At 36.6% G+C, this 25,867-nt stretch overlaps 1 protein-coding gene across 3 annotated transcripts in view; it reads right to left on the bottom strand.

The window, feature by feature from the left end:
- Nucleotides 1-25,867, bottom strand: part of LOC150109948 (zeta-crystallin-like) — a 162,211-nt gene that overhangs the window by 133,420 nt on the left and 2,924 nt on the right. For all 3 annotated transcript variants that reach the window (XR_016548769.1, XM_090397366.1, XM_090397357.1), the window contains exon 2: nt 18,472-18,575. Coding sequence is in view for 2 of the 3 variants with exons in the window: in XM_090397357.1 (XP_090253483.1) it covers nt 18,472-18,575 (104 nt within the window). In the remaining variant the exon portion in view is untranslated. The remainder of the gene's footprint in view (nt 1-18,471; nt 18,576-25,867) is intronic.

Genomic DNA, 25,867 nt, shown 5'->3' on the forward strand with positions numbered 1-25,867 from the left:
TTCACTGAAAGGTTGTGTGAAATATCGCCTTTCAACTGTGCAATAGCGTTGTGCAGTAGCACAACAATAGCGATAGGCGAAGCGGCGTAAACTTGTACTAACGCATAAACCGAACAAACTTATTTGCCGATCCAATATATATATATATATATAAGAGAACCGATGGTGAAGAATTAGTGGTATTTAGGATATTGCAGAATCTGAATGTAGATACAGTTGTGAGATTGGATGGGATATCAGCTTGCATTTTAAGAGATTGTGCTGGGGAACTGGCAATGCCTTTGACAAACCTGTTTAAGTCTCTAATCTGGCAAAGTTCCAAGAGAGAGAGTGGAAGGAGGGCAAAATAATTCCTTTTCTAAAGGAGGATCTAAGTCTGTGGTAGCAAATTATAGACCCATCAGTATTTCAGGACTGATGGTAAAAGTACTGGAAAAGTTGGTCAAAAAGAGAATTTATGAATGGGTGGATAAGAATATGATACTCTATGAGGGGGGTAGCATGGCTTTGTGAAGGGTCAGTCATGCCTTAGTAATCTACTAACTTTTTTATAATAGGGTGACAACTGAATCGGATAAAGGGAATGGCTACATGATAATATTAATGGTGTTTGCAAAGGTGTTTGACAGGATACCACATGGAACTCTGTTATGCAGACTGCAACAAACGGAGATGGATTTGAAGCTGGTAATATGGATAAAAAGGATAGATGATGAACAGATACCTAAAAGTAGTATATGGAGGAGCAGAATCCAGGAGAAGGCAGGTGGCTAGTGAGATCCTGATGGGAGACTTTAATTACAGGAATATAGACTGGAAGGAGGAGGAGTGTATGGGAACAAGGAGAGCGAGTATATCTAGTGGTGTGTAGCAGAGCTCTTTGCTTGGGCCACTGCTGTTTAATTTGTACATAAATGATAAAGGAAATAATTTGATGGGAGATATTCAGTTGTTTGCTGTGATGCGAAGTTCGGTAGGGTAATAGTTAATCAAGGTGATGTAGTGAGCTTGCAGGATGATTTTAATAGCTGACAATATGGGAAAAACATAATGGATGTCAATTTAATATGGAAAATAATAATAGAAAATAATAATATAAAATAATATAAAATATGGGGAGAAAAAGAATGTTGATAGAAACTTGAGGAAGTTGTTGCAGTAGGTAAAGAAGAATAGTGTTGTTGGGAAAGTCGTAGGCGTGTTGCCAGATATGATAACAGTGAATTGAGAAGGAGAGCAGAGATAATGAATAGTAAGATGACCGAGTTGTGTAAGGTAAAAGGGGTTCGATTTGTAAATCTGTGGAGTGAATTTGAAGGGAAATTCTAATGATATAAAGCTGATGGATTACATTTGAATGGGTTTGGTGTTGGGCATTTAGAAAGGCTATTGTTTTCTGAGAAGGCACAGAGTCAAGAAGTTAATATAGCAAATGATCAGAGTCTACCTATGAAACAGGATAGCACAAATCAACAGATTATACAGCAGAAGGAAGATGGATATGAGGTTGAAGATGTGGTCAGCAGCACAAGGTGAAAGGTGAGGATGAGACAGGTAAGAATGGAAATCACAATTAGGATCAAGGAAATAGGAGAGGTCAAACCGAAGAGAGAACTGTAGTGTAGCAGCTAGAATAGAGAATGTTGGTGCTACTTGGATGGCGTCAAACACAGCAATTGTTATGTTTATACACAAATGTAAGGAGTATCCAAAACAAGAGAGCAGAGTTTGTTGCATTGATTGAGACGGTTTGTCCAAAAGTAATTGGAATAAGTGAAACTTGGTTGTCATGGTGCATGCACAGATTTTGAATCTAAGTGATGCAAGGTTGAAATAAACAGGTTAGTATATATGACAGGATGCTGTTATAGGCCAGGGAGTGCAGAGAATACTGGCTATGAAATGTTTTGGCAAATTAGTTGGGCATATAAAAAGAAGGTGATCCTGATGGGAGAATTTAATTACAAGAATATAGACTGCAAGGAGGAGATAGTGTATGGGAACAAGGAGAGCGAGTTTGTGAAATTTCTGAGAGATAAGTATCTTAAGCAGCATGTGACTGAAGCAACTAGAGGCTTTAATGTTTTGGATTTGGTGATAACTTCACAAGAAGTTGTTAATGAGGTGTTGACACTGCTGCCAGTTGGTGAGAGTGATCATGAGGTACTTGTTTGGGAAGTGATGAAACAAAAAAAGGTCACTGCCAAAAATGGATACATTTGGGAGTATAAAGCAGATGATTATAGGAAGCTCTGTAGTCAGTTATCATCAGTACATTGGGTAGATGAGCTGAGCAGAAAAGATGTTGAAAATGCATGGAAACTCATAAGGCAGTATCTGACAAAAGCAATGTATGGCTACATATAGAGGGTTAAGCGAGTAAATAGAGTGGAAGTGAAATGGATGAACAGCGAAATCAAGCAAGCTGTGCTGGAAAAGAAACTGTTATGGATGAGGTAAGACAGTTGGTGGTGATCAGATCCATGAAGAGTATAAGGTGCAGGCTAGAAAGGTGACAAGCATGGTAAAGAAAAAAAAGGTGCAGCATGAGAGGAGATGTTGGCCTCACCAGCCAAGGTTAACTCAAGAGAATTTTTCTGATATATGGCAAGCAAGCAAGCAAGAGAAAGAATAATTATGGCAGACTAACACTGGATAATGTGGATAGTCATGGCAGCAAACTAACAGCTGCAAATATATAGTGGAATTATTGAACGAGCACTTTATCAGTATATATCATACTTATATAAATAATCTCATACAATATATAGAAGAGAGGCAAGTATTAAGAGAATTGGAAGTGAAAGAAACAGAGGTGTATCAGATGTTGGTTGGGTTAGATGTGAATAAGGCTGTAGGAATGGATGACATATAACTATGCATGCTTAAGGAATGTGCACCACAGTTGGTTATGCCCTTAACCTGGTTATTTAATGAAAGTCTTGAAGTGGGTAGGATTCCTAAGGAGGAAAGAGGACAAAATGGTACCATTCCACAAGCATAGTTCTAAGACAGAAGTCTCTAACTATAGGCCAGTCTGTTTAACTGTAGTTGTGATCAGGTGTTGGAGAGACTGATAAGGAATAGAATACAGAATTAGGTTGATGGACATGGCATCCTTTATGAAGGTCAGCATGGATTTTTAAAGTAGGTCCTGTTTCAGTAATTTACTTGCATCTTATGATAAGGTGACGAGTGTAGTAGATAAGTTAGAATCATATACAGTGATATTCTTAGACTTTGCAAAAGCTTTTGATAGATTACCACATGATAAGTTGGTGTACAAGCAGAGGATGGGAATAGACAGTATATTGGTTAGATGGATCAGAGATTGGCTCTCTGAATGATACCAGCAGGTTGTGTATGATGGAGCAGTGTCTCAAAACAGAAAGGTAACCAATGGCATGTCCCAGGGTTCAGTTCTTGGACCCCCTGCTATTTAACTTGTTTGTACACGATATATCATGTGGACTGACTGGGGATCTTCAGTTATTTGCTGATGATGCAAAGTTGGGAAGAATATAAGTAGCACTGCTGATGCTGAATCTCTTCAGGAAGATTTAAATAGACCTTTGACTTGGACAAAAGAGTGGGGTTGTAGTTTTAATATCAATAAGTGCAAGGTATTTCATTTTGGAGTGCAGAAATATAAGGCTGTGTACTATATTGATGGTGCCGTACTGCACCATCAATATAGTGGTGGTGCAGTACGGCACCATCAATGGTGCAGGAAGTGGATGAGATTAGAGATTTTGGAGTTATGACTGACAGTAGACTAAAGTTTAGAGGGCATATTGATAGGGTTGCAAAAGTTGCATATCGTAGTGCTGCTATGAAAAGAAGTACTCTAACATACAAGAATAAAGAAGTGGTTGCACCATTGTATAAGGCACTGGTCAGACCACACTTGGATTATTGTGCTCAGATCTGGTCACCTAGTTTTCAATGTGATGTGAAGACATTGGAGAGGATCCAGAGACGAGTGACTAAGACAATATCAGGACTTTGGAATGTTGGCTATGGAGAGAGAGAGAGAGAGAGAGGTTGAAGAAATGTGGATTGCAGAGTTTGATGGATAGGAGGAAGAGAGGTGATATGATAGAGACGTTTAAGTTAGCGAGAGGATTTTATCAAATTAATCCAGAGGAGAATTATAAAAAGAGTAGAAGATGAGGGGGGAAGAACCAGAGGTCATTCCTGAAAGTTATGTAAAAGTGTGATGAAGAAGAGTGTGAGGAGAAGATTTTTTACATGGAGAACTGTCAGTGAATGGAATGCATTACCAGAGTGTGTTGTTAATGCAAGGAGTCTTAAGGACTTCAAGATTCTATATGATAAATATGTTGTCAGTTGAATGAACCTCCTACGATGAGTCTGTCGACTCCATGGAGAGTGCAACAATAATAATAATACTTTCACAGTTTTAGCGAAAGAAGTTTTGAGAAGTTTTCGTAACAATGATGAAATTGTTATTAAATTTTGATGAAATACTAAAGGCAAGATAAAGGGAATTCAACAGTCATTTTAAATAGTGCAGACAATGACTTCAAGATCACTCCATGTTATCGAACTCTTCCACATGTTTGGAAATGGACTATGATCCGACTTGGTCATTGCACTTAAAAATGAATGATATAATCTAAACGAATGAATTAAAGAAGACCTTAAAAAACAACTGGAATTCAGACACGCGATCACACTGAGATTATATGGTGAGCCCAAAGTTCACAAAACAGACATCTCCTACATCCAATAGTTGATGGCAGAAGCTCTCTAACATATCTTCTCTCTAAACACTTATCTAACCTTATATGACATAAAGACTCATATTTAAAAAGCTCTAAGCATTTTGTAGTTAAACTTTCAAACATTCAAATTAACCCATCAGATATATTAACCAGTTTAGATGTAGTTTCATGATTTATCAACATACCAGTTGAAGAATCAATAGATATACTTGAAAGAAAGCCTATTTCCTCTGAACATCACACGTCTCTTCCAACATTGACTAAAATCTTCATGCTTCACTTGGAAAGGAAAATTTTACTACTAGATATATATAGTCTTGCAATGGGCTCACTTCTATCACCTCTGATTGATAACTTATAACTGGAAAATTTGAAGAATCAACTATAGAAAAGTTAACCATAAAACCATGAACAGGCAACCATGATATATGGATGACATCTTTATTATCTGGAAATACACACACAGAAAATAAAGAAAATCTGGATGATTTTCTATATTTTCTAAATAATTGACATCTGAAAATAAAATTCACATTAGAAGTAGAAAAGAATGGAAAATTACCATTCCTAGAAATCCATGTCAACAAAAACATTGCTGGAGAATTATCATTAGAGGTCTATAGGAAAGAAACCTACAGAGAAAGGCAGTACCTAACAAAAACTGTAATCAAAACCTTGAAAAATAGAGCCTTAAACATACTAAAAAATGATGATATCAAACAAAAACAAGAACTTCAAATCCTATTTCATCAATTCCTCCAAAATATTGAGGAAGTGATGATATAGGATTTGAACTTTTACCTTGGAATGCTTTGCCTGAGAGAGTGGTTGGAGCAGGAACGGTCAATGGGTTCAAGGAGTGGTATGATAAACTTTGTGTTTCCTAAAAACAACCTCCCATGATGAGTCTTTTGACTCCATGGAGGCCTGGATAATAATAATAATAATAAACTTTTATTTTCTGATGAACCATCCTGTGATAACACAAGAAATTAATTACAAAGACACACAGTATTTGTTCCATCGAGAAAAACAGTCAAAATATTAAAAGGCAGTCAACACCTTACGAAACTTCCTATGCCTTCCTAAAGACAAAGCTCCATTTTACAAACATCCTGTATATATACAAGATTCCATGCTCTTGTGGATATAACATAGGTCAGACTGGGAGTAGTTTCAAAATCTGCAACAAAGAACTGGGTGGAAATGAAAACAAACAGGAAGAAAAATGAGGACTCATAGTTCATATCCTCAAAGAACGTCAAATAGTAAATTGGTAAGCATCCTCCATGCCATACTTATAAGTATGGCATGCCATACTTATAAGAGAATTACTTTGACAGGCTGTTCAAAGAGTATGAGATCATTCATTCAAAAGGCATAATAAATAGAAATCAAGGGATGATCCTTCATGACATCTGGAATTTTACACATTAGTAACATAAATTAGCATGTGTAAAATTAAAGACCTGTTCTATGACAGCAATCCCTTACAGAGTTTACATAACAATGGAGAGATTGCATATAACATGCCTAATGATACTTGTGATTAGACTATCATTCTAGTGTTTGTAAATACAGTGGTATCTCGCTAATCTGAACTAATAAAAACTGTGCTCATTCGGATTAGCGAATTTCCCTCCAAGAGACAACAATAACTAGCGTTTAAGACAAAAATAATCAGATTCTAATGGTACATCAATTTAATTCTGTAAACAAATGAAGTAGCTGATAGAAAGAAAGGTACTGTACTGTAATGAAAAACAAAAAATAATACAGTACACAAGTTTATTTTAGTAAAAAATTTAATTTGTATGTACTGTATTATTGAGGATTTTGATTTAATAAAATTGCATAGTTTAGTATATAACTTAATTTGTGTAAAAAATACTACTTTCTTGTACACAACACAAAAGTTTCACAAAATAACACAAAAAAAAGTTTTTTATTTCTCTGTAAAAAAAGTCACTGATTTTCTTTTGCTTCTTGGAAGCTCAACTTTTTTCAAATGCTGCTCAGAGCTGCATTAGCAATAAAATTTTGTGGAATGGAGTATCATTCTGCTTAGCCCATTCTATACACATTAAAACTGTCAACTCACTCTTCATGTTTCACTTTTTTTTCTTCGAGTTCTTTATTGTCATCTAATTCATTTTGTAGTGTCAAATTTATAATTTCAGCATCTGATTTGATTTCGAATTCACTTTCGGTTCTACCTGTAATCCATTCTGTAACATCTGTTTGTGAAATTTCATCATTTGTATTTATATTTTTAACCAAATTATGCATGTTTTGAATTTCCACTTTTTGTGTATATTTGTGATTCATGCCAATAATACAGTATAAGTACTGTACAGTATAAAAATGCAAACGTAATGTGAACACACAATACATAAATATAGGCCTCCAGTATAACCGTATCAACAGTATGAAAAAAAAATACTGTACTGTAATAATAATAAAATAATTAATAATAGTTAAAATAATAATTATTAAATAAAAATAATAGTACACAAAATAATAATACGCAATAAATAAAACTTTTTTTCTTTCAAACCACATTAAGATTACTGGAGAGTTTGGACTAAAGAGGTTTGGATTAGAGATACCACTGTATAGATATTAACTGCTGTTGCAAAAAGTTGAGTTTTTGCCATTTTTTTATTTATGCTAAGTAACCTTCCACTGTTATTCATACTGACAGCGAAACATATAGAGGAAGTACATCTAGCATAAATAAACAATTGTATATGAGTTAAAACCTGGTTATTATTAATCAAGCAATCTACTTATAGTCAGTATCATCATCATTTTCAGGGATTTAGGCACACAGCAGCCTGTTCCAGTCATTCCATCTTTTCCTTAGTCGTTCCTGGCTTCTGTATCCTCTAACAGAGTGGTATCAGAGTTTTTTCAGTAGTCTTGAACTCCCCATTCTTTTATGATGTTGAACCTACTTCTTTCAGTATTCATATACTTTGTTCAATACTGAGTCTATTTTTAGTTCTTTATGTATTTCTGTGCTTCCTTTTTTTTGTTCCAGAGAGTATAATTTGAGCAATAAATACAAAGTACAAATAAATACTTTCTGAGCAATAAATACAAAATGTTATATTGGTAATGACAATCAAGGGAAAAGAAGGAGTAGCCATAGTATTCAACACTAAATACGAAGCTAATCTTCTTGAATGGCAGGCAGTCTAAAGTAGAGTGTTGTGGGCAAATATCAGAATGGGGAACTGGATAATGAGACTTATTTGTGCCTATGGTCCCACAGAAGGTTCTACTAACATAGAAGTGAAGGGAATTTTTGAGGCTTTAGAGAAAGCAACTGATACAATGAAAAATGAAAACTTGGTCCTGTTGGTAATCTTTTGTGCCTATGGTCCCACAGAAGTGGAAAAAGTTTTTAAAGCTTTAGAGAAAGCAACTGACACAATGAAAAAGGAAAAGTTGGTCCTGTTGATAACATCTGGTGTATTCCTAAAGTTAGGAAGACAAACAGTGGGAATAAAATATATGTATCATGAAATTATGCAGGAAATGAGGAAAAAGAAAATGTTATGGAGGAGGTATAAAGAACAGGAGTACGGGACAGGCTAAGAAAGTATAGTGAGGAATGAGAAATCAGCATAAGAAAGGAGACTGACTGAGGCAATAAGATTTATTCCTACAGAATTCTACAGTTATGTGACTTGCAGAAGAACAGATGAATTTGGAAAACTGATTTTAGTTGCTAGAGATGGCACAAGAGTCACATCACCTGAAGATACAATGGAAAATGTTCAATAAGTATGTTGTCAGTGTATTTCATGTTGGGGATAAGGTACTAAGGATATTCCGTCCTTTCTTCCTGTTCATGGATGTGAAGTGTTTGGAATATGAAGTAAACATATGTCAATAAGGAGACTGTAGGACTGGATGGGATATTGAAAGAAGATGCAAAGGCACTGACAATTCAGGTGTGGTAGTATGAGTGGGGAGTGGAGCAGTGCCATTGCCCTCAAGGTACTGTGTCCTAATGGGCACCATTTTGGAGAGATGGAGCAAACTTCTTTTCTTTTAATTAGGGTGTCTGATTTCTCCAGGTTATCAGATTATCAGCAGCACTGTAGCATGATAAATTGGCTCCAGGGGCAGAAATCTCTGATTTCTGCCCCTGGAACCAATTTATCATGCTACAGTGCTGCTGATAGTGGTATCCTTGATTTGGTTGTTCAACAAGAATCTTGCAAGAGGAAGCGCAGAGAAGTGTAAGAAGAGAAAAATAGAGCTCTTGCATAAGGGAGAATCCAAGTTAGTAATGTCAAACTGTAGGTCCAGTTTGTGTATGATGTACCAGGTGTGCTGATGAAAGTGTCAGAACAGAAATCTTTCCATACAGTAATAAATTTTGTTAAGGGAAAAGTAATGCTTCACATATCTAGTTATATTTTATAATAGGGTGACAGGAATATCATACAGTGAAGATACTTAGTGATTTTTTTAGATTTTGTAGTAGTATCTGATAAAAAAAACTGCCACTGAAATTGAAAGGAACATATAGTCAGTTGCTTAACCTGGTTACAGAGATAATTAGCTGAGAGGAGCCAGAAACTAGTTTGGCAGATGTATGGAGATATCAGTTCAATGTTGCTAAATGTACAGTCATCCACTTTGGCCAGAGCAGATGGAACACTGTGTACCATAATAAAGAAAATTGTATTTTTATCATCATCATCATTATTGTTGTGTGATATCTCCAAGGAATCTAATGAATCATTGTGGGAGGGCACACTAATCCACTACACACAACTCACTGTCTCTCCTACTTAATCCTCCAACTACACAATGACATTACTATCATCAACACACAACACCATCTACTGCCTACCACTACCAAAAAAGTTTTTTCTGTCTGTAAATCACATGTGCTCTCATGGCTGATTTGCTTTTATGCAGGATGAAAACTCCAAATTTCCAGGAGGAAAACTTCTGCTACCTCTGTATGAGATTGGCTAACTTGCTTTCAATTGAAAAAGCCCATATAAAGAGTCCCCCTCATCATGATGAGAATTAAACTCAGGTCTTTCCCAATTGGAGGGCACAATGTCTCACTGTTTTTCCAACTGTGCTATGGAAGAGTAAACTTTGCTCCAGGAGTTAAGGATTTGGGACATAGAAGTTCAGAGGACATGGTGCAAAAGTTGTAAATGTTACCAAGAAAACTGCAGCTATAACAGGACGAACAATAACAAAGTAGGAATAAGTTGGTGATAGTATAAGATACTACTCAGTCCCCATGTTAATTTCTCTGTACATAATCTGGTAAATGGAAAATTTTTTGTTATAAGGAAATTTTAGAGAGGAAAGCGAAGGTTGGTATGTGAATGTGTGCATACAAGCACAGAGAGAAATGACTAAGACCAATCTTAGGATGTGGTGGAATGTATAGTACAAGGAGAAGAAGTAAATGTGCTCTGCGGAGTATGGCAGATAGGAGAAGAGATGATATAACTCAGATATATAAACTGGTCAGAGGAGCCTATCAAACAGTGAGAGAATGAGATGTCACACAGCAAGGGAAAAAAAAAAGATGTTTTGCATAGCAAGTGGTTAATGAATAGAATGCTCTGCCAGAGTGGTAAGTAAATGTCTTGATACTGAATGTTTCAAGATAAGGAATTATGCATATCGTAGTCTGTAGAGGGTTTAGGTCCGCACAGTTAGCCTAGTGGCTTTGTGCTTCACAACCATATGACTGGGAAAGGAGTGTCCCAAGTTCGATTCCCGTCGAAGACGTGAGGAATTTGAGGATCTTCCTCAGCTATAGCCAAGTTAGCTGGTTTTGGACACGGGCAGTAGGGTTTTTTCTACCAGTTTATCTGGCGTTTTTCATCCCATAAGCAGGCAAACTGGCCCCGTGAACATACGCTGCTACAATTAAAAATATATCTCCCCAGCGACAGGTCGGTTGGGAGTGGTACTAACAAGAAGTCACATCTAAGTAACACGCAGACCCTGCATAGGAAAGAAGTGAAAGAAGAAGTAGTAGTCTGTAGAGAGTTTAGACTCCTGCAGTGAGTCTTCTGACTCCATAGAGACCAGGAAGTAATAATAATATTAGTCATCATCATCAAATTTCTGATATATATACCCTCAAGGGGGTGTACAGGATATGATAGCACTACATGAAAAGTTTACATCATTACTAACTTCTTATTTACAATTTTCCTCCAAATCAGTCGGTTAAATGTCAAGACTCCAATATTATGGACTTATATTTCTATCTTCTAAGGCACTTTTTACTGTATCAATCCACCTATATTTTGGTCTTCCTCTGGTTCTTTTTCCTGCTAACCTGGCAGAGAACAATTGTTTTGCTAATCTTTCCTCTCCCATTCTGCTTAAGTGACCATACCACCTGAGATTAGCTCTGCTAATGCATTTCTGGATGCTGACAATATCAAGTTCTTTCCTAATATCTTTGTTTTTAATATGATATTGCCATTGATGTCATCTGTTCATGCCACCTAATCTTTCCCAGGACTCTCATATCTGCAGTCTCTAGTCTTTGGTCAAGTGTTTTACTTCTAACCTAGCTCTCAGATCCATAAGTTAAAATTGGTTTAAACACTGTCTTGTATACAGCTAATTTAGCGTTCCAACTAATTTCTCTCTTATTCCACATGAATTTATTCAGTTGCCTTCCTACCATATCAGTTTTGTTGATTCTGTTGTCTATTTCCATATTTCATTTACTATCTTCACTAAAAATCATGCCTAAGTAGCTGAAATGTTTTACTTGTTCCACAGGTTCCCTGTTCATAACACAGTTGACATTTTCAACAATTCTACCTATTTTCATTGTCTTTGTCTTTTTAATGCTGACTTCATACCATATCTATTACAACAGTTATTCAATTCAGTCAGGAAATTTTGCAAACTTGCAGCAGATTTATTTAAAAGTATAACATCATCCGCATAAAGCAAAGAGCTGACATTAACATCTCCAATTCTGATATCATGTTTAATACCACTTTCCTTCATAATGTGATCCATATAGATAATGAATAACAGAGGGGATAATGTACATCCTTGTCTCACACCAGATTTAACATTAAACCATCTTCCTGTACTTTGTTAGATCTTGAACGAGAACTCTTTCAACAAAAGAATCATTCATTCAAGATTTAACAAGAAACACAATTCTGAGCTATAAATACTTGTACTATTAGTTAAGAAAGCAAAATATAAAAGAAAAACCTGTTAGAATTACCTTTAATAGAAGTAAAATACAGGAGAAAATTGTATGTCTAAATAGAATTATATTGTTTAAAGTTATTGAAGTCAAAATTATACTCTATGTAAGAATGTATGTCTAAGTGCAAACAAAGGTCGTTAGCTAACTGCCTATGATGACGTAAAGCCCGAAGTGAAAGCATTCATGGAAGCGCTCTTCAAGGAGCAAGAGTGTGACACAACCACGTAAGATGCAAATAGGAGAGTGCAATGAGAGATCCTCTGATACGAAAAGAGGGCGCTACAAAGAAGAATAAAAAGGCAAGTCCACGTGGGTTTTGGCCCCCGTTTTTTCTGTTCCTGTTTCTTGTGTGGACAAGCAGAGTGCTGACCGATCAACAGCACTGGAAGTAATCTCCTTCCCAGTTGCTAGCTGAAGGAGTCGGGCATGCTATACGTGAACTAACAGCAGACATCAACGGCCACCGGTAAGAGTTTACCGATGCAAGACAGCGGAAAATTCCCTTGGAAGGGCGGCCGAAATGACGATATCGATCCAGTAGACTAGCATTTGTATGGTAAAGTGCAAGGAATGACCATTTGTGTCAATCAGCGTACCCTCCACGTGGACGCGACTCGATAAAGCAGAAAGATGTCCGACTACAAAGGACGGACAAAAGAAGCACAATATCCTCTCAGGATACTGGTAACGTACACTACTTTCCTTATTCATGTAACAATTAGTATTGGAGCAAAGAGAGAAGAACAGATTTCTAATCAAAAAGAAAGAGAACTTTTAAGTGACTTTTGTGCTCAGTAACGTGTTAATCATATTGGACTAGTAGTCTGAAAGCCTGAGAGTATGCAACACTCAGTTGAATGTGATTTGATCTTTGTTAGCAAGCTTTACTTAGAATTTTGAACTAGTCTTTTATGATGAATATTTACTTATTTAACCTAGAGATGAAAATAGTGCAATTGATATTCAGAATGTTCCTTATTACTTAGCCAGTCAATTAGAATTTTGATATGATACCTTTGATGTGTGGAAGTTTATTTGTATGCAATTTGATATTTAATAAACATGTTTTTTCTATGTAAGCCTGAGTTTGTCTGAGCACGAGACTGATTTTACCACTCACTAAAGTTCAAACCTGTGAATAAATGGAAATTAAAGAAAGTGTAGAAAGTTTTTAGGCCATGATTGCAATGTTGAATTTTCTATAGGCACTTAATACTTTAACAAGATTAGGTAATACTTGAACTCTGGGAAGGTTTCTTTGTACAAGAATTCTTCTGTACTAGGACTCTGCCTGGCACAGCTCTATCAAACAAATTATGTCAGAGTTCCGAAAGGAGATGTGGACCCAGAGAGATAGGTTAGAGATCTCAAGCTTGGTAGGTATGACAGGGATAAGAATAAAGAAATAAAGGAAAAGTAAAGACATAACAACTTCCTTCAGTTCTAACTACTGACTTACAACTCAAATAAAGACCAAGCATTGCTTGATATAATGCCCCATTGACACCATATAACTGTAGCATATTGAATAGCTTCTCTCTTGGCACCTTGTCATATGCCTTTTCCAGATCGACAAAACTTAAATACAGATCTTTGTTATATTTCCATGCTTTCTCAATTATTTGTCGTAAAGTGAAGATCTGATCCTGACATCCTCTATTTGGCCTGAATCCAGCTTGTTCTTCACCAAGCTTTTCTTCCAAAATTCTTCTCAACCGTTTCTCAAGTATACTTGCATAGATCTTGCCAAGAATACTCAGTAGGGAAATACCTCTGTAATTCTCACATTCACTTTTATTTCCCTTTTTATATATGTTCGTACTATCAGAGCTCTACTCCCATCGGGAATTCATCCCTCTGTCCAGGCTTTCTGAACTATTCAGTGCAGCCACTGTAGGACTTTTATACCACCATACTTCAGCATTTCTGGTCGAATATCATCTACTCCTGCTGCCTTTCCACATTTCAAGCCTTTGATGGCTTTTTCTACTTCAAGTATGGATATGTATTCCTGACTGCATGCCTGTTGAGTATTTTTTACCACTGTGCTATCACTGCTTGTTTCATTTAGCAATTTTTCGAAGTAATTATTCCATACTTCAAGGATATCTTTTTCTCCCATTTTCATGTCATCTTTATCATCTCTAACTCCTTATACAGCACTTTTTCCTCCATTTCTAAGCTTCTTCAACAACCTCCAGAATATCTTACCACCCTCTTGATATTTATTTTCTACGTTCTTGTCATAGTCCTCCCATGACTTTTGTTTAGCTAGTTTTACACAGTGTTTCACTTTCTTACATTTGTCTCTGTATTCTCTAAGAGCAAACGCTGACATATTTGCCAGGAACTTTTGATATGCTTTCTTCTTTTCCTTCACTGCCTCTTAACTTCCTGTGTCCACCATGGAGGTCCGATTTTTCTATCATTGCAGACCACCTCACCACATGCCTCTCTGGCTGTATCAATCAGAACTTTCTTCAAGGCTTCCCACTGAATCTCCAAGGTTTGTTCCTGTTCTCAAACTCTTTCATTTTTTCTTCAATAATCTTCGTGTATTTCAGTCTACGATTCACATCTGAGAGCTGCTCAACTTTTATTTGCTTTAAAACTTTCTTACATGTTATTCTTTTCAATATGAAATTCAGTTTTATCTTGCTCAAGACCAAATAGTGATCACTTCCAATTTCAAATCCTCTGTACACTTTGGTGTCCTGCACCAGGGAGAAAACATCACTATCAACAATAACATAGTCAATGAGACTTTTCTTATTCCTTGCCTCTTCTCTCCATGTGAATTTGTGCACATTTTTATGTTGGAACATGGTGTTAGTAATAACCAGTCCATGTTCTGACCTAAATCCAACAGATATTTGCCATTATTATTAGCTTTACTCTTTTCGCCAAAGTTTCCCAAAATATTTTTGTATGTCAGACAATCATTTTCTACTCTGCTATTTAGATATCCCCAACAAGGACCAACTTTAACTTTTTCATTGCGTCAGTTGCTTTTTCTAAAGCATTGAAAAATTCTTCCACTTCTACCTTAGTAGAACCTTCTGTGGGATCATAGGCACAAATAAGTCTCATTGTCCGATTTCCCATTCTGATATTAGCCCACATCACTCTACTTGAGACTGCCTGCCATTCAAGAAGATTAGCCTCATATTTTGTGTTGAATACTATGGCTACTCCTTTTCCTTGATTGTCAATTCATGAATATAACATTTTGTATTTATTGCTCAGAAAGATCTCACCAGTTTTTGTCTTTTTTTATTTCAGTCACCCCTATTATGTCGATCTGGAACTTATCTAATTCCTCAGCTAGCCCCATTTCTTTGTCATTCAAGCTTCTTATGTTGATAGTACCAATCTTTAATTCTGGTGATGTTGAGTTAGGGTGTGCTTTCAGATTTGTTCCAGTAGCTGACGTTTCGCTGTTCGCCCTGGTTCCCTGACGAAAATAACGGGGGGGGGGGTCATGTTTAACCAGGCAACACCACAGCCGGCATGAAATTTTGTCATGTTGTACCATCATTTTGTATATTGGTTTAAGCCAATAAGAATACAATTTGGTGGGCTAAATCCCAAATTGCCTGTGACTTATCATACTATGTAAATTATAATGTAGCTTATTTCTTTGCATTACTTCAAATGATGACCCTGATGTGAGGGTTGAAAACATTGGTTTCAACCTTCATATCAGGGTCATCATTTGAAGTAATTATTTTGGTTTATATTAAACTGAGATTTTACTATAACAAGGAAGTATTTCCATAATTTTTTTTTTAATAATGAACAATTGTTTAAGTTATGATGACAGACTGAAGACATCTAATCAGCATATCTTAGTACACAGAAGATAAAGGACTGATTAATCAAATCACATGATTAAGACATTTAAGAAACTGAGAGGTATTTAGTGGATGAAAACTGCGGGAAATTTTACATGGGAGAATAAAGGTAAGGAAAAAGGAGCCAGTCATATATCTGTGAAAGGTCTTTTGCAAAGACCCATAATATCACTATGTGGCATAGTGCTTTTATCTAATTCAGTTATAACTATTATAGATGGATGTTATAAATGAATAGATGTGAAATATGAATAGATTATTGCTGACTTTCATGACTTAATAAAGCCATGTTTTCAGCATAAACCTTCATAAACGCCATCTACTCACTTCAGAATTCTAGCCATCACCAACAATCATTCCTGAAATACTAACTGGCCTATAGCTTTTACATTTTTTTTCTGACATCCCTTGTACAGCAGGACTATATTGTTGTTGTTGTTATATGCCATCCAGTCTTCAAGCAAACATTGTCTCCAAGGAGAACTCTGTCTTTATCCTAGCAAAAATACTTATTAGCTATTAAAAATTCAAGTTGTCAAGAAATTACATTCTTGATTTCATCGTTTATCCATCTCTTTTGTCAACTTCATCATTGTTTATCAACTTCACAAGCAAACAAAGACTGCATGGGAAGTCACTTTATGACTGGGCTACTTGTATATAGGTGCTGATAACTGCACATCAATTGCCTTCGTATCTCATAATGCAATGCACATATCTTTATGTACATGCATAATGCTAGGAAGGAGCACTACTGAGATCAGTTTTGACTTTTATTGAGGTCTCGTCAATGGGAGACAGACCCAGAAGTGATACCAAGGTAGAAGTAATGCAGAAGTCATATTTCCATATGCAAGTAACCAAAAGGTGTCATACCTTATCGCCAAAATATTCTAGATTAGAGATAGATGTTGAAAGTTTTTTCACTTGGTTATACTATAATAATTTCATAGTATATTTTATAGTATACTATAAAGGTATCATTTCTGGGTGCAGCTCCCACTGATGAGATCTTATTAAAGGTTGAAACCAGTCTGTGTAGTGGCCCTTCCCATAATACATGTCTGTAAGGATATGTGCATAGCATTATTATTATTATTATTTAGGCCTCCAAGGAGTCAAAAGATTCATCGTGGGAAGTCCTTCCTAGGAAACACAAAGTCTATCATACCACTCCTTAAACTCATTGACCGTTCTCACTTTCACCACTCTATCAGGCAATGCATTCCACGGTTCAACCACCCTCCATGCAAGAAACCACTCCTCACTCTCTTGCTCACAGTTTCCTTTCATAACTTCCAGGGATGGCCCCTTGTCATCACTCCTTCCTGCTGTTCAACCAAGCGAAATTATGGGATACTAAGGATTGATATGAAGTCATTAGCCTCTACATACAAGTAGCCCAGTGAAGTGACTTTATATGCAAACTTTGTTTGCTTACACTTAGATAAAGGATGAAATGAAGAATATAATTTCTTGACATCTTTAATTTATAGTATAATCAAGTGAAAAAACTTTCAACACTTATTCTTGCAGTCCATGAGATTCTTAATAGTCTCTTCCATGCCCATAATTCAAATGAATCTATTAGCTTTATGTCTTTCTTCTTAATGATCCAGCTTTCACATGCATACATGACTACTGGAAATACCATTGCTTTCACAATTGTAACTTTTGTAGCCTTACTAGCACCTCTGTCTTTCAAAATTTTTGTCAGGTTTAACATAGGTGTTTTTTTTTTTCCCATGGCTATCCTTCTTTTAATTTCATTTGCTCCAGATCTTCCTTAGTTTCTTCTATGAGGAATGTATCATCTGCACATCTTAAATTATTTATTTTTATGCCACAAATCCTAATTTCTGCTAGGTCTTTGTCTAAGTTAGCCATGCTCTTAATATATTCACTATAAATATTAAAAAGAGAGGTTGACAGTATACGACTCTACTGAACTGCTTTTTCCACTTGAACACTGTTTGCTTTTCCAAAGGCTGTTTTTACTGAAGCTTCTTGGTTGTCATACAGCTCTCTTATCAAGAGAATTAGATACTCAGGTATTTTCATTAATCATCACATTCCATAGCCTGTTGTTATCTACATAATCAATAGCTTTCTTATAAAAGATGAATACTTCTTTCTGAATTTCTATTGTTTTTTCTCATAATTGACCTGTATGGTCTCTAGTTCCTCTATCTCTCCTAAAGACTATATTAATTTCTTTCTATTTCTTAAAAAAAAAAGTAATACTAATGCTTTACATATTTCTTTAATACATCCACTGTTATCCTATCCCACCCCATCTCTATTGTGTTTGCATTGAGATTTTGCAGTACCATATCTCTGAAGCTCCACCTTGCTCATTTTAAATCTTATATATTCTCTCTCTCTGTCTCTCCCTCTTTCTTCAGTATCTGATATTATAATTCCACCTAGATAATATACTGACCAAGTGGTTATTCAAGTAATTCAGCTATAGGCATTTTGCTACAATCTGAGCTCACTAAATTCTTCTTCCATGATTATTTTTGCTTTTATTTGTATAATGAAACCAAATCCTAGACAACTAATTCACAAAAATCAATTCAAAATTCAGGATGAAATTTCTCATTAAAAAGCAATGGAGACTTACCTGATTTTCTGCAAAAGAAGGAACTGGAACATCTTTATCAATCTGTAGCACTTTAGGTGACCCGAATTTATATACTCTAGCTGCTCTCATTATTTTTGCCATTCCTGTTATAAAATATAGATTATGAAATCACAGATACAAATAACACAACAGAAAATTAAAATCAAATTTAAATGTTAGAAAAAGGCATGCTGACTGTAAAACAATATTAAACATATTTTAAAAACCTGCAACTATTATTTTAATCATAAAATTGCAAAACAGAGTATCCAATGTTTGTATGATCATCAAATACTAATATAAAAATACAATTTACTTATGGACAGGTTAGCATATGCTAGCCTAGCAGATATGATGCAATGGAAATAAAGCTGGTACTAACATATGGAATAGTAAAATAATTATTTTTGTTTAGACTTTTTCAATGTATATCATAATGGTGTGAAGGATGCTATGCAACATATAGAAGGGAGGCAAGAATTAGGAGAATTAAAGGTGAAAGAATCAGAGGTGTATCGAGGGTTAATCAGGTTAGATGTTAATAAGGCTATCACCACATATTTTTAAAGAATGTGCAAAAGAGTTAGCCATGCCACTGTCCTGGTTATTTAATGATGGTCTAGTAGTGGGAAAGGTTCTTAAGAAGTGGAAAGAAAGCAAAATAATACCTCTCCACAAGCATGGTTTGAGAACAGAAATTTCCAATTATAGACCAGTCTATATATCTGCAGCTGTGATCAAAGTGCTGGAAAAATTGGTCAGAAATAGAATACAGGATTAGGCTGAAGAACATAAGATTACTTGCAATGACTTTTAATGGGATTATAATCATCAAGTGTATATAACAAACAACTATGTTATACCAACTAATTTCACCAACTAAGGCTGTTGGCGTCTTCAGAGTACATAACTGATGTAAGGCACTAAAAAGTAAAAAAACTGTTACAAACTATAATCAACCGATTCCAATTATATTAAGCAAAGAACAGAGCGTGTACAATACATGCATAGAGCATGCATGATCTCACTTGTTGTTATTTAGGAAAGTACTACAATTGGCACTGTAATTCAGTTCTAGCGAGTTCAGAGATCTAATAAGGTCTTCCAGATCACGGGTAAGATTAGTCCTTGGTTCCTGTTAAGCTTTTGTATACAGCAGGCAACTGTTGTGGCCTCTTTAAAATTTTGGGAGCGGAAGTCCTCCTCTATGTAAGGAATTGTGCTTCTATCCCACTCTATGGTATGATTCGTTCTTGAGAAATGAAAACTATCCAGGATTTTTCTTCTCTGTTATTATTGACGTCACCTATGTGTTCTTTTTGCCTAATTTCAAGGCTCCTTGAAGTTTGGCCGATGTAATTGAAGCTGCATGAGCAGGGTTTGTATTAAACTCCAGCATATTTGGAGAAACGATGGCTATCTTTTGGAGATCTTAAGAATTGTCTAATCGTTTCTGAAGGTTTAAAGCAACTCTTATTTTATGTGGTCTAAGGAGTCTTGCAATCTTATTGGAAACTGTCCCTAAGTATGGGATGACAATAGTAGAAATATAACGTATATCATCTCGTTGTCTTTGTCAGGGTTCAGAGAAAAGTAGCTTGTGGACGAGTCTTTGAGGAAATCCATTCATGGTAAGGATGGTACATATCAGGGATAGTTCTTCCTGGAGGTCTTGTTGATCTGTTGTAAGGAGAGAGGCACAGTACTTCAGCATGTGTACAATACTAAGTTTCTGAGAAATGTGGTGGCAGGAAGTGAAATGTAAATAACGTCCTGTATTGGTAGGTTTGCAGTAAACTGAGAGGTTGATACCACCATTCAGAAGTTTCTTAATTACAGTGTCCAGAAATGAAAATTGGTTATCTTTTTGAAGTTCTAGAGTGAATTTGATTGTGGTGTAGAGAGTTTATTTTGTTAAAAAAGTCGAACAGGTCCTTTTTTTTGTGTGGTTCCAAACAATAAAGATCTCATCCACGTTTCTCCATCATACTGTGGGTTTAGGGTCTTGAAAGTTTATTTTTCACTAGGTTAGAATATAATAAATTTAGTTTAATCCTTTATCCCAGTGAGAGCAAACAAAGTTTGTGCCTGAAAATATCTTCAGGACTGAGTATAGTGTTGTACTATATTACCTGGGTAAGCAGTACAACACCAGGCAACTCGTAGCAAAGGTGGAGCAAGCTACCAACACTCCTAACCCAGTATCTCCCAAAATGCAAAACACATCTCCTTGCAGATATGTATGCTGTTATGCATTAAGGGATTGGCCACTAGCAAGACTAGTTTCGACCTTTATTGAGGTCTCTTCAGTGGGAGCCAGGCCCAGAGTAATTTAATAAAAAAAGGTGGCAAACCTTTTGGCAACTCCTATAGGTAAAGATGACCTTGCTAATGCTTCTGCCTGGTATCTCCACTTGGGTCTGGCTCCCACTGAAGAGACCTCAATAAAGGTCGAAACTAGTCTGGGTAGTGGCCAATCCCTTAATGCATAACATTATACATATCCGCAAGGAGATGTGTTTTGCATTTTGGGAGATACTGGGTTAGGAGTGTTGGTAGCTTGCTCCACCTTTGCAACAAGTTGCCCGATGTTGTACCACCTTACCCCAGTCCTGAAGATACTTTCAGGCGCAAACTTTGTTTGCTCACACTTGGATAAAGGATTAAACTAAATTTATTAAAGTCTAACCAAGTGAAAAATAAACTTTCAACATCTTTCTCTAAATCCAGAGTAATTTAATAAAAAGGTGGCACACCGTTTGGCAACTCCTATAGGTAGAGATGACCTTGCTAATGCTTCTGCCTGGTATCTCCAATGCTGGGCCTGGCTCCCACTGAAGAGACCTCAATAAAGGTCGAAACTAGTCTGGGTAGTGGCCAATCCCTTATTGCATAACAGTATACATATCCGTAAGGAGATGTGTTTTGCATTATGGGAGATACTGAGATAGGAGTGATGTTAGCTTGCTCCATCTTTGCAACGAGTTGCCCGGTGTTGTACCACCGTACCCCAGTCCTGAAGATACTTTCAGGCGCAAACTTTGTTTGCTCACACTTGGATAAAGGATTAAACTAAATTGATTATACTGGAAAAAAGAATATTGTATAGTTTGAAGAAAAAGAAAGACATTATCATATTGAAGGCAGATAAGGGAAATTCAACATTGATTTTAAACACCAGTGATTACGAAGATAAGATTAACAGCTTGCTGTCGGACAGATACATCAAACTACCATGTCCTAGTCACAGATCTAACACTAAAGAATCGCAATGACACCAACGATTTAATACGTCACATGGTGAACTGGTCTATAGACTTAAAACGAAGATTGAAATCTATGCATCCACTAACACCGACTATATGGTGCTCCTAAGGTACACAAAAGTGGAATACCACTATGCCCGATTGTAGATGGAATCAATTTGCCTAGTTATCTGTTATCTAAACACCTGGCAGGCCTCCTCAAACCACACATCCATAATTCAGATACTTATATACGAAATTCGCAACATTTCGTTGAGAAACTGAACAACATCTCTATCTCCAATACGGATCTACTCACCAGCCTGGATGGTACATCTCTATTCACTAACATCCCTGTGGAGGAAGTCATCAACATTTTAGGAAGTTTGCTCCCACAAGACATTACTTCTCTGTTCTGTCATTGTTTAACATCCAACTTTTTCTTATGGAATAGAATCATATATCAGCAATTGACTGGCCTTGAAATGGGTAGCCCCCCTCTCTCCATCTTGCGCTGATCTCTTTATGGAGGATTTTGAAAGGAAAATCTTATCTCAAACAGACCCTAAACCCACAGTATGGTGGATAAGTGGACGATATCTTGATTGTTTGGAAATACACAAAAGGACCTGTTCGACTTTCTTAACAAAATCAACTCTGTACACTACACAATCAAATTCACTCTAGAACTTCAAAAAGATAACCAATTATCATTTCTGGACACTTTAATTAAGAAGCTTCCAAATAGTGGTATCAACCTCTCAGTTTACCACAAACCTACCAATACAGGACATTATTTACATTTCACTTCTTTCCACCACATTTCTCAGAAACTTAGTATTGTACACATGCTGAAGAACCGTGCCTCTCTCCTTACAACAGATCAACAAGACCTCCAGGAAGAACTATCCCTGATATACGTTATATTTCTACCATTGTCATCCCATACTTAGAGACAGTTTCCAATAAGATTGCAAGACTCCTTAGACCACATAAAATAAGAGTTGCCTTTAAACCTACAGAAACGATATGACAATTCTTAAGATCTCCAAAAGATAGCCATCCTTTCTCCAAATATGCTGGCGTTTATAACAAACCCTGCTCATGCAGCTTCAATTACATCAGCCAAACTTCAAGGAGCCTTGAAATTAGGCAAAAAGAACACATAGGTGACGTCAATAATAACAGAGAAGAAAAATCCTGGATAGCTTTTCATTTCTCAAGAATGAACCATACCATAGAGTGGGATAGAAGCACAATTCCTTATAGGACTTCCGTTCCCGAAATTTTAAAGAGGCCACAACAGTTGCCTGCTGTATACAAAACCTTAACAGGAACCAAGGACTAATCTTACCCGTGATCTGGAAGACCCTTATTAGATCTCTCAATTCGTTACAACTGAATTACAGTGCCAACTATAGAACGTTCCTAAATAACAACACGTGAGATCATGCACGCTCTATGCATGTATTGTACACATTCTGGTCTTTGCTTAATATAATTGGAATCAGTTGATTATAGTTTGTAACAGTTTTTTTACTTTTTAGTGCCTTACATCAGTTATGTAACCTAAAGATGCCAATAGCCTTAGTTGGTGAAACTAGTTGGTATAACATAGTTGTTTATTATATACACTTGATCAATATAATCCCATTAAAAGTCATTACAGAGCTTTTTGGTCAAGAAAATTAAACGTTTTTTAATAAGATTACTTACACTGGTCAGCATGGGTTTGTGAAGGGCAAGTCTTGTTTTAGCAATGTGCTTATGTTTTATGATAAGATGGAGAATGTGTTGGATAAGAGAGAATCATATACTGTGATATTCTTGGACTTTGCAAAAGCATTTGATAAATTACCACATGATAAGTTGCTGTACGAGCTGCAGAGGATAGAAATAGATAGCACATTGGTTAAATGGAGTCTCTGTATCTTGGTCAATATTATTACTATTATTACGGGCAACTCCAGGGAGTCCTTAGACTCATTGATGGAGGCCCTAAACATCATGTCCACACAACTATACGAATTCTCACAGTATCTATCATACCTTGCCTTAAACTCGCTCACCATCATAGCACCCACGACAGACTCTGGCAGCTTATTCCACTCATTTACCACTCTAAAAGTAAAGAACCAAGCTCTAACACCCCCTGCTAACCACACTCTTGCCCATCTTCCATAGATGTCCCCTAGTTCTCCCACCACCAGTCCTGATCTCAAAAATATCCTCTGAATTAATCCTATAGAAACCCTTTAGCAATTTGAACGTTTCAATCATATCTCCCCTTTTCCGTCTATCAACTAATTTCTGCAACCCACAAATCTTCAACCTGTTCTCATATGGTTCATTCCATAGACCTGCTATCTTCTTAGTCCCTCCCCTCTGGATCCTCTCAACCTCCTCCCCATCAGGAAGGAACCTAGGTGACCAAATCTGGGCACAGTAGTCGAGATGAGGTCTTATCAAGGCTCGCTACAGAGGAAAAATAACTTGCTTGTCTCTGCTCATCAAAGTATTTTTCAGCAGCCAAGTGATATGATGAGCTGATTTAGCCACTTTTGCAATATGTCCCCCTAAACTTCATCTCCCTATCCATCAACACTCCCAAATCCTTGGCCTCATCAATCTCCAGGAGTACAGTTCCACCAATGTGGTATACTGCTGCTAATCTTTTCACCCCAAAATGCATAACCTTACATTTTGTCACATTAAATTGACATCCATTCTCCTTAGCCCAGAATTCCAATCTATCCAAGTCGTCCTGCAAGATTTTGACATCTTCTGCATTCACTATTGCCCTACCCAACTTTGCATCATCAGTGAACAAATGAACTGTTTCTGTTAGATCCTTCCCTACATCGTTAATGAACATATTAAACAGCAGTGGTCCAAGAACAAAACTCGGCAGCACACCACTAGTCACAGGCCGTCTTTTGGACTCTACTCCTGAATAAACTACTCTTTGATATCTCTCCATCAACCACCCACCTATCCACCTCACCAACTCTATATCCATTCCCATATGTTACAGTTTACGGATTAGAATTCGATGTGGTATCCTGTCAAATGACTTAGCCAGATCCAGCAGTATCACTGTAAACCCATTACCCTTATCAAGTTCAGCCATCACTGTGTTATAAAACTTGAGCAAGTTACTGAGGCATGATCTACCCTTCACAAAGCCGTGCTGTCCCCCGTACAGTATCTCATTTTCATCAATCCATTCCTGTATTTTTCCCTCGACTACTTTCTCCAAGACCTTGACAACGACTCCTGATATGCTGATCTGTCGGTAATTTGCAACCGTAGTCTTGGATCCTCCTTTATGCAGTGGAACTATTTTCCCCTCTTTCCACACCTTCGGGACTAAACCAGACCCAAGACTCAGATTAAACAATATGGTCAAGGGCATTGATAATTCTTTAGCCACTTCACGCAAGACCCTTACTGGTATACCATCCAATCCCACAGATGTATTCACATTAAGGTTCTGTAATAGACTATTCACCTCCACTTCATTCATCACAATTCCCGTATAAACTAATGGTTCCTTCATTTTTTCAATGTCACCACTTGGATGTTATACTTTTGCAAAGTGCTCGCTCAGTAACTCCACTATATCGACTGGTTCAGTGACCTCCTTACCATCGTCATTCCTTAAAATCATTTTGCCGTGTACAGTTTTTTTTTTTTTTTTGCTTGCAGCATATTGAAAGAACTGTTTGGGATTCTCTTTAGCTCGCATAGCTAGTTTCCTTTCATAATCCGCTTTTGCTTTTTTTACCACACTCGTTACCCTTCTAGCCTGCACTTTATACCGTTCGTGTGCCTGCAGGTCACTTCTTTCTTTAAATTCCCTCCACAGTTGTTTCTTTTTTTGCAGCTCAAGCTTAATGGTGTTATTCATCCATTTAATCCCTATTTGTTTTACTATTCGGACCCTAGGTATACAATCAGCCATAACCTCCTGTAAATGCTCCTTGACCACTTCCCATGCTCTGTCGACATCCAGCACTTGCAGTTGTACATGCCATGGCACTAATAGATGGCACAATATACACAAAGACTTTTAGTCAGAAAGACCTGAGTTCAAATAAGATAAAAATTTGCAGACCAGATAAAGGTTTGCAAACATTCCTCCCATCAGT

Source organism: Typopeltis vanoorti, chromosome 1 (assembly GCF_054136105.1).
Source record: "Typopeltis vanoorti isolate ZY-2024b chromosome 1, IOZ_Tvanoo_1.0, whole genome shotgun sequence".
Classification (NCBI taxonomy): Eukaryota; Metazoa; Arthropoda; class Arachnida; order Uropygi; family Thelyphonidae; genus Typopeltis; species Typopeltis vanoorti.